The sequence below is a fragment of the Sminthopsis crassicaudata genome, chromosome 5, assembly GCF_048593235.1.
Source record: "Sminthopsis crassicaudata isolate SCR6 chromosome 5, ASM4859323v1, whole genome shotgun sequence".
Taxonomy (NCBI): Eukaryota; Metazoa; Chordata; class Mammalia; order Dasyuromorphia; family Dasyuridae; genus Sminthopsis; species Sminthopsis crassicaudata.
In genome coordinates this window covers 150470893-150486222 of record NC_133621.1, presented here as the reverse complement: position 1 = coordinate 150486222, position 15330 = coordinate 150470893, and the positions used below count along the sequence as shown (strand labels likewise).

General features: G+C 32.9%; 1 protein-coding gene across 1 annotated transcript in view; it reads right to left on the bottom strand.

The window, feature by feature from the left end:
* The window catches only part of GNAI1 (G protein subunit alpha i1), a 101070-nt gene that overhangs the window by 15256 nt on the left and 70484 nt on the right, over nt 1–15330 (bottom strand). The window contains exons 4-5 of the mRNA XM_074268484.1: nt 13077–13234; nt 3054–3182 (exon numbers count right to left, since the gene is read on the bottom strand). Of these exons, the coding sequence (XP_074124585.1) occupies nt 3054–3182; nt 13077–13234 (287 nt within the window). The remainder of the gene's footprint in view (nt 1–3053; nt 3183–13076; nt 13235–15330) is intronic.

Sequence of the window (15330 nt, the reverse complement as noted above, 5' to 3'; positions counted from 1 at the left end):
AATTGATCATCATATAACCTTGCTGTTTCCCTGTATAATGGAAGCCTTGTTCTGCTCATTTCACTTAGCATTGGTTCATCTAACTCTCTCCAGGCCTTTTTAAAATCATCCTGCTGATTGTTTTTTACATCACCATAATATTCCACAACATTAATGTACCATAACTTATTCAGCCATTCTCCAAATGAAAGTTAAAAACTTTTGTACAAACAAAACCAATGCAGAAAATATTAGAAGGGAAGCAGAGAACAGGGAAAAGGAGGGAATTTTACATCCGAGGGTTCTGATAAAGGTCTAGTTTCTAAAATATATAGAGAACTGGCTCAATTTTATAAGAATACAAGCCATTCTCCAACTGATAAATGGTCATATGATAGCAACATAAAATTTTCAGATGAAGAAATTAAAGCTATTTCTAGTTATAAGAAAAAAATGTTCTAAATCAGTACTGATAAGAGAAATGCAAATTAAGACAACTCTGAGGTATCACTATATACTTCTGTGATTGGCTAGGACAGGAAAAGATAAAGATAAATGTTGGAGGAATGCTGTAAAACTAGGATACTGATACATTGTTGGTGAAGTGATCCAACCATTCTGGAACTATGCCCAAAGGGCTATCAAACTGTCCATACCCTTTGATACAGCAGTGTCTCTACTGGGTCTGTATCTCAATAAAAAAGGGAAAATGACCCACATGTGGAAAATATTTGCAGCAGCCCTTTTGGTAGTCACAAGGAACTGGAAACTCAGTAGATGCCCATTATTTGGAAAATGGATAAATACATTATAGTATATAAATATTATGAAATGTTATTGTTTTATCAGCAGAATGATTTCAGAGAGACCTGGAGAAACTTATCTGAATTGATGTTAAGTGAAGTGAGTAGAACAAAAGTAACAATATATTTACCAAACCAATATGCAATTATCAATCCTGATATACTTGGCTTTTTTTTACCCATGAGGTAATTCAGGTCAATTTCAATATATCTTGGGAATGAAGAGAAACATCTGCACCCAAAGAGAGGTCTGTGGGAACTTCATGTGAATCACAACACAGTATTTTCACTTTTCTATTGTTGTTTGCTTTTTGTTTTCTCTCCCATTTTTTTTTCTTATTTTTGATCTATTTTTTTTCTTGTGAGCATGATAAATGTGGAAATATATATACAGAAGAACTTTACTGTGCAGCATATTGGATTACTTGCTATTTAGGAGAAAGGGTTATGGAAACGGGGGGGGATTTGGAATACAAGGTTTTTCAAGAGTGAATACTGAAAACTATCCTTATATATATTTTGAAAATAAAAAATATATATTTTTAAAAAAGATCTTGCCAATATGGTTCCTGCTTAACATTTCAGGCACTATGATGTACAACCACACATTGTCTTTTTTGTTCCTTATACATACCAACTATTTACTTCTTCTATGTTCTATACACTGGCTATCTTCATATTTGGAATGTTGTTTTTCATATCATTTGATTCTTATAGTCCCTGGCTTCCTTCAAGACCAAGCAGACACCATAATAGGCTATTCCTTGTTTCCATAGCTTGTACTAATTTCCTCTCCAAGGATATCATCATTCCACTCTATATTTGTCTTATATATACCTATCTACCTATATGTTGTCTTTCCTATTAAAATGTAAGCTTCTTGAGGGAGTGTTTTTGCTTTTTCATTGAAAACCTAAAACCCAGTAATAATCCAACGTAGAGTAAGTTAGCTAATTAGTTGACATGCCAATAATGATTTTGGGTCCATGCCATGAGACTACTTTATAATAGAATCTTCAATATATTAATATCCCACTCAATGAATGAGAGGCTTCTGGAAACATTTTTAGTGCTAGAGACATTATAGACATTTACCAAATAATACTAAATATATTCTGAAAAAAAAAAGGACACATAACATAAAATACACCATTTGTTTTACTGGAATCTAAAATTGGTCTTTTTAAAAACAGAGCAGTCCTGATACTGCACATCTGCCCTTAGAACTTTATGATCATGTGAATATAATTTCCCATCTCACTTGAAACATACACCTTAATTTTCCATGAACTTGGACTTTTCAAAAGATAAGCTAAAGAGAATAAAGTGAATAGAGGTCTTATTTTTTAATGACAAAGATTTAAATGGGAAAAATGAGAAAATCAGAGGGAAAATTAAAACATGAAAGTTTTAACATAAAAGAAAAAGGGAGCAAGCAGAAATGAAAAGAGAGAAAAACACATCATTCAGTTTTATGAATAAAGCAGGCACATTTGAATATTAAAAAAAAAAAGAAAAAGCTATTTCGGGATTTTACAAATGTGGTAGCTTTTCTATACCTTTTGTAGAGATATTTTTTAAACTGATAAAAATAATAAATATTATAGACATTTTGCTTTAATATTTAATAGGATACTCCTTTTAACCTTTGGTACTTAGTCCCCTTATCCACAAAAAGAACATTTCATAATAAATAACAATGTAAACAAGAGATAAGTATAATACAATACTCTGTAAGAAGACTGAGAAATCACAAAGGTAGAGCTAATTAATAGATATATAGCCAAAGAAATGACAAAATGGCTCCACAGAAATTTTCAAATTTTTAATTATTTTACATTATTTTGCATCATTCAATAACTTGAAATTTCATTATTTCAAATAATTTAATAACTTTAAAATTTTGTGAATACATTAATTTTCACTAAACACACACACATATATGTATAATATCACAATTTAGTAGCATTAGCTCTTCAATTTTTGTTCATGAACTTTATAGAAAAAAATTATTTTTAAATCTCTACCCCTAAAACTAAGGTGGGTAGGTAGAAATTCCATATCTTTCTGGCTAAAATTTAAATATCACTCCCAGAATATTTATTTCTTATATTTTTTCATTGGAAATCATACTTTTTCCATTTCTGAGAAAACAATTTATCACTTCTCAACATTTAGGTCTTTAAATATTTGTACTTCTAAGCTTTGCATTTCTTAAGCAATGAGTTTTATATTTAAAAATTATACATCATGCATATGTTATACACTCACTTAAAATGAAGATCCTTGAAAGTAAAATGTGTTTCAACTATTCCTGTCGTTTTCACTCTGGTTCTGAGAACATCTTGCTGTGTTGGGATATAATTTGGATGTGCTATTCTGTCCAAGTCATTCAAGTAGCTGGGGGGAAAATATGGTAGGTTAATCATACCAATAAAGATGAACTAGCAGTACAAAAAAAAAAAAAAAAAAAAAGTAAAACAGTTTCTAAGTACTTGTTCAAGTTGAGGCCTAAATATTTATGAAAATTCCTATTGAAGTAAAATGAATTTTAAAAAAATTAAGTAAAAAAAATTATGTTTCAAGTAGAAACAAAAGCAAAATCCAGAAAAGCAACAAGTTTAATTTTACGCCTAATTTCTAAATGTGTTCAAGGTTTAGTGAGAGAACATCTGATAACAATGTATTCCCTTAACAGGATGGAAAAGCTTTGACTGCAGACAGACTGGACAATGATCTGCTGCCCAAGGACCAGTCCAAGTGTAGAGTAGCTCACAACAATATTCTTTATTCAATTCATTCATGAATTATTTCCTGGCATAACAACTTTCAAAAAGGTACAAAGGAACTGAATTCTGCAATCGGGGAATATATGCCCACACAAATGAAATGATTATTCTTTGAATTTCTGAGTATCATACCTAACTTCACTGGCTTTTTTATAAAAAATGAATCTGCCCAACTTTTTGTGGTTATATATCTATGTAATCTATGTGACAGCTATATGGTTTGAATTATGTTGGGGAACTTTTTTTATAAAAAGTTGTAGTAATTCTTTCATGAAACTTCTCTCAAACTGTTAACTCCCCAGTCATGTTCTGTTTTTTGTTTTTTTGTTTTTCTATTTTCTATTTCTCTATCCAGTCAATTTTCTACTATTTATACAAAAGCAGTTCATTCAACTCAACTAGCTCTTCTTGCTCTATCTGTCATGGGATTCATTTGACCAGGAATGATGTTTCCAGGGTCATTTTATATCATAGAAATAGCAAAATGTTTGTTGTGTGGTTATATGTGTTAGGATATAGGCTAAGATTAACAGAATATTTCTTTGAGAAATATAACTGTTAGCTAGGAAATAACAGGTAGAAACTAGAAGATACCCAAATAAATAGTAATTCACTTTTGCTGGTGCCATTCCACCCACAAAATAATCTTCTTTTTCTTCTATTCTTTAAAACCTGCCTGAAACTCAAATCTTCCATAACTTTTTTTTTCTTTTGCTAATCAACCCAATTTAAAGTGATCTCTTCCAAGTCATTCAGCAACTCATTATCTCTTACCTTAGAACATTGGAAAAAACAATGCCTCAGCTATATAACCATATTTCAGTACATTTTGATGAAAGGGTATAACAAACAAAGAAATAAGCAAAAATATGAATTTATGGATGGAACTCCAACAAAAAAAAACACTTTATATAACAGAGCTTATATGTAATACTACATTTAGGAGAGTAATCACTGGAGGTTAGTGGTAAATATAGCTAAGTGATATCATTAGATCTATGCTAAAGGAAAAAATATTTTTATGGTTATGTAGAAGATGGAATGAACTGGAAAGAAACTTGAAGGAAAGAGGAGACAGACAAGGGAAAAGGTACTGAGAGGTCTGAACTAATGTGTCAATCAAATGAGTGGAAAGAGAATATATAAAAGAGATGTGATGGTAGAATCAACAAGACTCAGCAATTAACTTACAGTGAGAAAAAGTCTAGGATAAGTCAGAGACTAGAGACCTTAGTGACTCGGATGATGGTGTCTTCAACTGAAACATGGAAGTGTTTGGAGTGACGGGAAATAATAAGTTCTGTCTGGTACATGAAGAAAAGTTGAGATGACTGTAGGATATCCTAAAAAGAGATTCCAAAGAGAGACTTAGGAAACTAGGGCTGGGTATATAATTCTGAGAGCCATTCACTTAAAGGTCAATGATAAACTTGCTAAATGTAGAGATAAACACACACACACAAAAAAAGGGCTCAGAGAAATGCTTTGGGGAGGGGAAGAAACATGATTAGGAGATAGGACATGGCAAACTGTGCATACCCTTTGACCCAGCAGTGTTACTACTGGGCTTATATCCCAAAGAGATCTTAAAGAAGGGAAAGGGACCTGTATGTGCAAGAATGTTTGTGGCAGCCCTCTTTGTAGTGGCCAGAAACTGGAAACTGAGTGGATGCCCATCAATTGGAGAATGGCTGAATAAACTGTGGTATATGAATATTATGGAATATTATTGTTCTGTAAGAAATGACCAACAAGATGATTTCAGAAAGGCCTGGAGAAACTTATATTAACTGATGCTGAGTGAAATGAGCAGGACCAGGAGATCATTATATACTTCAACAACAATACTATATGATGATCAGTTCTGATGGATGTGGCCATTTTCAACAATGAGATGAACTAAATCAGTTCCAATAGAGCAGTAATGAACTGAACTAGCTATAACCAGCAAAAGAACTCTGGGAGATGACCATGAACCACTACATAGAATTCCCAATCCCTCTATTTTTGTCTGCCTGCATTTCTGATTTCCTTCACAGGCTAATTGTACACTATTTCAAAGTCTGATTCTTTTTATACAGCAAAATAACTGTTTGGACATGCATACATATATTGCTTTTAATTTATACTTTAACATGTTTAGCGTGTATTGGTCAACCTGCCATCTGGGGAGAGGGAGGGAGGGGAAAAATTGGAACAACAGGTTTGGCAATTGTCAATGTTGTAAAATTACCCATGCATATACCTGGTAAATAAAAACTATTAAAAAAAAAGGAGATAGGACATGGAATTATGAAGTAACAAAGGAAAATGAGTAAGATTCAGACAAATAGGAAGCAAATGAGGAAAGGTAATTATTACACAGGGCATAGCATCCAGTAGGAAAACAGTATAGTCAACAGAACCAAATGTTACAGCAAGTTGAAGTAAAATTACTGAAAAAAGCCAAGTGATTTAATTGATTATAACTAGGAAAAAGAGTGCTGAGTTTGAAGTATAGAATACCTGAGGTCAAAACTGGTTCCAGATACCTACTATCTGACTTTGAGGCAAGTCATTTTAATCCTGTTTGCCTCAGTTCCCTCATTTGTAAAACAAGATGGAGAAGGAAATGGTAAAATACTCCAATGTCTTTTCCAAGAAAAAAAAATCTATGAACTTATGCTCTTTGGGTTCACAAAGATTCAAACAAGACTGAATGACTAAAGAATAATAATTAGAAATCTCACAGAATAAAATCAATTGAGTAATAGGGCCAGAAAACAAAATGCAAGAAACCAAGAAGGAAGGGAAGATAAGAAAAAGTTGAGTAAAGAAAAAACTGAGTAATGAATGCAAATTGCTTTTTTCAGGAGTTTGGCCCAAAAAGAAATATAAGATAATAGCTTTAGAAAAGTGGTCAAAAATTTAAAAGGAAAGAGGAAAACCATAGATGAAAGTGTCCTTAGTCCAAATAATACAACTGATTAGGATTGATGGTAATGGGTATAAGTAAGGATTTGTCCATGTTAGCTGTTAATGAGAAGACTGGAGAAACTTTAAGACAAGGGGAGAATAAATGATGATAAGCATTTAAAATAGTTTATGTTATTTTATTTTTATTTTCATGGTAAAATCAGCATAGATTTATTCTATGCATCCTATGGTTAGATCCTTCCATATTCCTAATTTGATCTCTTTTCTACACATTAGATATGGAGTCTACACATAATATCCTGAGTTCAAATGTGGAAATGGCACTGTCATTAGAAATGAGAACAGTCTGCTATAGAAAAACTGGCAAATTTGTTACTGGTCACATTATTTGCTTTACTTCAAAAGTTTAATCTGAAAGTGTTCTCTGATTTTTTGATTTAATTGGGTCTCATGTTCAACATCTGGAGACTTATTTTTTCTTCTGTTTTTCACTATTTTATAAAGTAAAGCTACTTATAATTTCTCTCTGCCCTCCTCTATTTAAAAAGTAGTGCTGACTTTGTTTGCCTTGACCTCCTTTGTATAAGAGGTAAGTGCTTGATGGCTATCGCTTTTCTTTTAAATTTGCATTATAGTTTTCTTGTCTTTTTTGCCCCCCCTTTTTAGCAAGGAATAAATAAGATAAGTTAAATAATGAATCTATTTTAAAAAAACACCTCACAACATACAAAGGCACCCACTTTATGGTGTGTCAATCCTCTATGATATATGTGAAGACATGGATAAGAACTGAATAAGATGTCATGACATCCTTGATAATGAGATATGACTGTACCATAGTAAGATATGACCTAAAAAGATAGAGGGAAAGTAGAAAAATGAGAATCTATACTAATGACAAATAGACAGGCAGTTACAGAATAAAATTTTATATTCTCTATTCTTATTCTTCATTAATTCTAGTTAATAAGGTGTAGTTCGTTTGAAAGTCTCCTTACTAGAACAGATACTCTGTTCAAACATTAGTTGTTTTCTTGTACGTAGACCTCAAATGATTTTCCCCCTATAGTCCAGTAGAATTCAATAAAAATGCCTTCTTTTAGGCTTAAATTAAATGGAAGGGCATAAACAATAGTTTTTATTTATATTAAATGTTTTCTATTCTATGAAAAAATGATATTTCTGACCTGTTGGCTAAAGTTAACAATACAGCATAGTATTAATGAAGTAAACAACAAAATTAGCTTCTAGTTACATACTTAAAGGAAAGTGATGTTAATAATTCAATTTTGAATTGCAATAATTATCTTTAAAGCATTAAAGTGAATTAGACTGTTATTTTTTCCAACTCCAGGAATTTCAAGGTAAGACTCATTTATTTAAGAAATTACCAGGGTATCTTCATCATATGCTACTTTTCCACAAATAGGGAAATTTCTTTCTTTGGGTCCAAAGCCCTATGTGAATTCTGAGGAGATTCAACATTATACAATTTGCCCTGAAATTTGCCAGATATCTGGGCTGACTCACCAGTGTCACCAGTACTGGTATATGCTCTTAATGATGCCTTAGCAATAATCCTTTGGCAACTTGCCCAGGTATCTGTCTTTTCCTTGTTGGTTAGCTTCAGACTTACCCCTAGCCTCCTATTGGAAAAACATTTGAAATCCATTTATTGAATTTTCTTCATGTCAAAATTTATTTAAATTGGTAGTAACTTCCAAAATTTAGGTAACTGCACAGTTACTGACCTGTATGTATAGCTCACTATTCCAGCAAAGTTGAAGTTACAATACTGTCCTCCTGTTTAGATCTATTTCCAGTGTTTAAAGGCTTGATAATATAGTTATTTTAAAAGGTCAGAGACCACATAGCTCTTGGATAAAATAAAAATAATTCTATAAAACCAACTGGGCTTACTTAATTTTCAATTTCTTTCTCTTTGCTCCCTAATTAAAAGTGCTAACTACTGGAAAACAAAAATTGATTTAATCCTCACAGTGGTCATACTTTGAAATTTTACAATTCAGTTTCAAACAAGGCCAATAGAATTTGCATGCTTATATACTTTAATGGATAGATGAAAAAGGATTCCTAAACCTTCAATATATCCATGTTAAATACCTAAGAAAAACACACTGGTCTCTGGAGACTGTTCATCCTTTATAAATCCACTTATCTGTACCAACTTAATTTAATTCATATTGATTACAATACTCAGGTTGTCTGGACAGTGACAAGGTGAGAACTCAGGTTGTCTGGACAGTGACAAGGTGAGAATTCAGGTTGACTTGACAGTTCTCTGGCTCAGACCTTTGGTTTGGGCCTTTAAAGGGAGTTTACACCTTAGGAATTCTAGGAGGAGCAAGCTCATTGGCTAACCCAGAAGCCCTTGCGTTATCCCACGCCCATTCTCTGGGAGGATAAAAGAAGGGCAGCATTGGGTCTGAGAGAATGGACTCTGGGATAAAGTCTTGACGCCAGGCAGGCTGAAAGGAGACCAGTCTGATTTGAGAAAGGACAAGAGTTGGAGGAGATTCAGAGCTCCCAAGAAACCTGCGCACAGAGGAAAAGATTTTTACCGATCTCCTCCCAGAGAAGGATTATAATTGAGCAGACGAACAGACCCTCACAATTCAAGAACATTACAACTGTGTGCTTTGACTGTGCCAAATGGTGGCTGGAGATACAGAGTGGTTGATCTCTAAGAACTTAATTTAGAAAACAGGAAAAAAAGGACAAAGTGAATGTATACTTGTAGAGGGCTGAAACTCTGAAAAAGATGTGCTTGAATCAGACAAGATAGCACTTAAGGCTAATTACCTATTCTATTGTGAGATAATGGCTCCATATACATATTTAGATGAGATGGTATAGTGATGACTCTCCTCACCATTGGTACTTCCAGAATATTTTGGTAGAGAGATAATTGTAGGCAAAGATTGGAGGGCTGGGGGAGAGAAGTCAGAGTCACTTGGCTGAAGGATGAAGAAGAGAGAGGCTGGAGACTCTGGACTCCAGAATCCAGAATACATCTTTGGCAAGCCTCAAGGAAGCTTGCCTGCTTCCTTCACTTCTTCCCCTAAAAACCAAGAACTGTGATTTATCCTGACTCTGGCTGATCCCGAGGTCCTCCAGGAAGCTAGTCCAGACAATATAGATACTAGCAAAATATATGGTACACACAATAAGTGCTCAATAAGGTCTGAATGCTATATGGAAATGTAAGGCTAATTAGTCCAGAAAGAATAAGTAAAGGAGGTGAGAATAGAACTGCCCCTTGCATATAAAGGATGGGGAAAGCATTCTAGATAAAAAGAATTGCATGCTGTCTTAGAAAGATTGTTAGCAGCTCTTGTAAGCTCAGTTAGTATTAAAACCATGATCTAAACACTGGTGTTTTAATTTAAGCTAAATGATGTGTTGACTACCACATGATGAAAAACATAATTGATAAAAGAATTGTTTTGGATGATTAATCTGATAGCGGCAAACAAAGACAGGAATTGATCAATCAAAAGATTTATAAAATAGAGTTGTTCCAGATAGTTCTTACCCATTAATATCGATACACAGTGTAATAACTTTTATGCACACGTACTTAAATCTTAATGGGGACATAAGTAGTAAAGAACCATTCAAACAAATTTTGGCAAGAAAAAAGTAATAATTCTTTAAAGTTATTAGGTAGTGTAGTTAGGTGGATAAAGGGCTGCTCTTGGAGTTGGGGGAGCCTAGGTTCAAATCTTGTGTTTAATATGTTGACTATCTGACCCTGAGTAAATTATTCAAACCTCTCAGTGGCTCAAATAATCTAAAACTACAAATTGGAGAGCTAGTTGTCCATCTACATTGATGGACAAGATTTCTTCTCTAGTACCTCCTTATAACCATGAAATTACAGGAAAGAAAAAAAAAAACTCAATAGGGAGGAACATACTATATTATGCAATATGCTTCTATATATGAGAGAAAGGAATGCAATGTTAAATCCCTTTTAGAAAAAAAGATAATATTGTTAAAATATTTAAAAGAACCCTCTTGTATGTTGTAAGCGTTTAAAAAAGACAAAATTTGTTTTGTAAATTTGTGCATCTTGCTATGAGAAAACAGTTGTAAGAAATCACAAGTTTATAAAGTACAAAGAAAACATCCCTTAAATTTATTCAACTAAAGAGCTGCTCTAATTCTTTAGAATTTATAAAATTATGTTTAGGCCTCAACTTTTCAATGACATTTCTATCATAATATAGTATTATTTTTATTTTTCATGGTATGAAAAGAAGAAGAAAGGAGTGAATCTTAAGAATTTTACCAAAAAGTGCTTAAAAGTTATGGAAAGTATCTATAAGGGGAATATGAGAAAGTGACTGTTATACAATCACTAAAACCATTATCTTGTAAAATTCAAGTATGGGTCTTTTCAAATTTCAGTTGTTCTAATAAATAAAAAAAATAAAGTCAATATGCATAGAGAATTTCATTTAAACTATATTTCTCTACTTCTCTACAATATATTGTAATTATTTTATTGAGAGTTAGTTGGGAAAAAATGAAGATTATTGAGAGAGATTTAGTGAATCACTGACTATTCACTATAAACAATGCAATAATGACATAAAGAAAAGCATGAAAAAAGGACCGGTCATCATGATTAACATTTATAAAGCATTGATTATAAGAAAGATACTGTATTAGCTACAGATATAAAAAAGCTGTATAAAATAAAATTCCTGTCCATAAAAATGCTAACAATTAAAATTGAGAGTGAAAAGGAAATTCCAAAACTCTGAAAAATCCTTAAAGGAGAAAACCTCCTTCAACTCTGCCTCAGTGAAGGGACTCCACCCCAAGCACAAACAGTTTCATCTTTGTTATCTGGGTGGGGATGGCTCAGTCTGGAAACCCACTGAATTCAATTCATATTCTAACCCTGGCTGAAACCCAGCCAAGAGCCAATCTGGGACTCCACCTACAAGCCCCCTTTCAGCTTGTAGCCAAAGCCCCATATGAAAAGAGTCAAACTGCAGTCCTCTCTTGGCAGAGGTCCCAAACATGGCAGCCTTACACTTGGCACCAAGGATCTCTGCTCACTGGAACACTGTTTCCAGAGCCCTCTTCAACTTTACTAACTAGACTTTAACTTTACTTCCAAACCCTATAATAAAGGTTTATAAAGAGGTTTCTCTTTTATCAATCTAGGTTTTCAAATCTGTAAATTCAGGGGACTCTTGTACCGCCACTAGACCTCATTTAATTCCGTATCCTTATGCCCGAATCCAAAGGGGTTTCAGGGGAGCTCTATTTGACTCCCTATACCCCAAATCTGCCACTAGACCTCAATTAAACCTTAATTCCATAGGTATTCCAATTCTAGACCTCATCAAGAGGACACAAACATTGAGTATATTATAAGTAAAGAATACGATAGATGATAATTACTAAAGATGTTCTGAAATGACACTGTGTGGAATTAAGGAAGGAAGACTTCACCATTCACATATCTCAAGAGTCATATAATCTATCACAAGCTATTTCTCATTGAATTGAGTCATTTGAACTCCAAAAATGTCAACAATGCCAACAAGAAAATGAAAACATTTTGGAAAGTTTAGCAAACATAGAGTATATATATATCTTTTTTTTCCCCCTTTGCAATATTAAAGAACAAAAACAGATTAAATTAATACTAGACACTTTCTTTAGAATTTTTTAAACTATCAACAACCTCTGGGGCAAAATTTAGAAGGCAGGTAAGGTTTCATAACTGATTGCATTAACAGGCATAAGTTGAGGAGGTTGTTCATTAAATGACCATTTAAAGACCTTCTATTTTCTCTAAAGTAGTCTACTGCAACATGTGATATACTCAAGACCATTTTTAGATAAGCTACTGTCTTGTGAGGAAACTTAAGAGCAATTAATCTCCCAATTGAGAGCCTGGAACCTTTGAAAGAAATATCTCCTTCAGGTACACTTTGTTAGAGCATGGTTTCTCAATATTAGGCTAGAAAACAGTTTCTTCATTCATTTTGTATAATGGACATTTTTGATAATTTAATCAAATTCTTTTCATCAAGATGTTCATTTTTCAATTCATAAATGAGGAAATGCTAAATTTCACTTAGGGGTTACTTTAAAAAAATAACCCTCCCTCAATTTAAATTGCAGGAACATCAGAAAAATATTTCCAAACTCCTTGGTTAAGAACCCTTGATCTAGAACAATAGTACAGTAATAATCCAAGTATACCTTAATTTCTCTGGCTCCAGCAAGACTTGTAAGATTTTCACATATATATGTGACTACTGGCATTGAAGACCATATTTGTTTTTTTCTTGGAAATGTATCTTTAAAACATTCCCCTCATATATATTTTTATTAAAAACACATACATTCATGTCTTCAGGCATTTCTGAACAGAAAGGAAATAACAATGACATACTGAAACATACAAAATAAAACATCAAAGACACTGAAATATTTAGAATTGTGTAGCAATGCATCTTACAATAACATAACATTTAATTACAAGGAGACTTTTTAGAATTATTAATGATATTTTAATTCTGAATTTAAAATTACTTACTATGCTGCAGAATCATTAAGTTGATACTCCCGGGACCTGTTGAAACAGGCTTGTACACCACTATCTTTCCACAATCTTTTGATAACACCTGCAAGTTCTGCTGTCATAAAACCTTCTTCAGCAGCTCCAGCAAGAACAAAAAGTTGCCGGGCATCATCCTAAACAAATGTAAAAGATAAAGGGAGGAAAAAAGCTGTTATAAAACAAAAATACCAAATTCATTCTTTTCTAAAAAAACAAAATTTAAAAAAGAGTGGCAAATGTGCTCTTCCTACACATTATTATGTATTTACATTAAGAAAAAATGTTAGAAGTAAAAAAGAAGATTGGAATTTATCTCTTTACACACATTTATTTTACAGATAGAGAAAGTAAGGTCCAGAGAAAAATAATTTGTCCAAGGTGTCTCCTAGGTAGTAAGAGATAGAACTAGAACTCTAATCAAGAGTTCTTTGTCAAAGAACTTTCTACCAACCCCCCCAAAAAACTTTTTGAGGTAATGTTTAGAATAACATTTAAAAAAAACTGATAAGGAAATTAGAGCTTAGAGAAATGTGAGACTGATCCATACTAGCACAGCTAACCCATGTACTTACTGCAGCATCTTTTTATGAAGACATTCTGAATCAAATTATCTGATTTATGTGGGGCACTATAACAGTTATTTTGAAGTGAAACTTAACTTCTTTATTTTGTAGTTCGATTTATCTAGTTCTGAGAGCACAAAGTTGAGATGCTCCACTAGTAGAGTTTTGTTGCCTATTTCTTCTTGCAGCTCTCAACTTTTCTTCTAGAAATTTGGATGCTATACCACTTGGTACATATATGTTTATTGTTGATATTACTTCATTATCTATGGTACCCCTTAGCAAGATACAGTTTCATTCCTTTTCTCTTTTAATTAGATCTATTTTTGCTATTGCTTGATCTGAAATCAGTATAGCTATCCTTGCTTTTTTTTTCTTTAGATGAAGACTAATAGATTCTGCTCTAGCCTTCTACCTTTATTCTATATGCATCACTCTGTTTTAAATGTGTTTCTGCTAACAACATTTTGTAGGATTTTAGCTTTTAATTCAGTTTGCTATCTGCTTCCCTTTATCCCATTCACATTCATAACTAAAAATGACTAATTCTGTATCCATCCCCATCTTATTTATCCCAAGTTATACTTTTCTCTTTTCTTCCCCCTTCCCCTTCTCCCCAGTATTTTACTTTTGTCCACCACTTTCCTCAAAATGCCCACTCCCTTTAAAGCCCCTACCCTTTTTTCCCTTCTATTAGTCTCCCATTTTTCTTTTTCCCTTTCCCCTCCCACTTTCCTAGAAGGTAAGAAAAGTTTTTTTCTTTCTTTTTTTTTTTTTCTGAAACCAACGTGTCTAATATTCTTTGAATGAAATCTGAGGAGAGTAAGATTCACACAATGTTCATTCCCCCTTTCCTTCTTTCACTCAATTATAATAGGTCTTCTTTGCCACTTCATGAGATGTAATTTCCTTCATTTTACCTCCGTTTTCCTCTTTTTCCAGTATAATATACTTTCTACTTCTAGCTTCTTTTTCATATTATCATAATAAAATCAAAGTATACCCACATTCTCTAAGCATACCAATAATATATTGTTCTCATGAGTTCTTTAATTTTTTACCTTCTTATGCTTCTCTTAAATTCTATATTTGGAGATCAAATTTTTTGTTCAGCTCTGGTCTTTTCATCAAAAATAAATTAAATTCACACTATCAATGAATGTCCATCTTCTTCCCTGAAAGATAATGCTCAATTTAGCTGGATAGGTGATTCTTGGCTGCAATCCAAGTTCCTTTGCCTTTGGGGATATCAGATTCCAGGCCCTTTGATCCTTTAAGGTGGAAACTGCTAGGTACTGGTAATCTTGATTGGGCCTCTCAATATTTGAATCATTTCCTTCAGGTTGCTTGCAGTATTATTTCCTTGGTCCAATAATCCCAAATCTTAGCTACTATATTCCTTGGAGTTTTAATTTTGGGATCTCTTTTAGAAGGCAATTGATGAATTCTTTCAATGATTATCTTACATTTGGATTCTAGGACATTAGGGCAGTTTTCTTTGATGATTTCCTGAAAGATAATGTCTAGGCATTTTTTTCATCATGGTTTCCAGGAAGTCCAATATTCCTTAGAGTATCTCTCCTGCATCTATTTCCCAATTTAGTTGTTTTTTTTTTTAATAAGGCATTTTAAATTTTCTTCAATTTTTTTCCTTTTTTTTGGTTTTG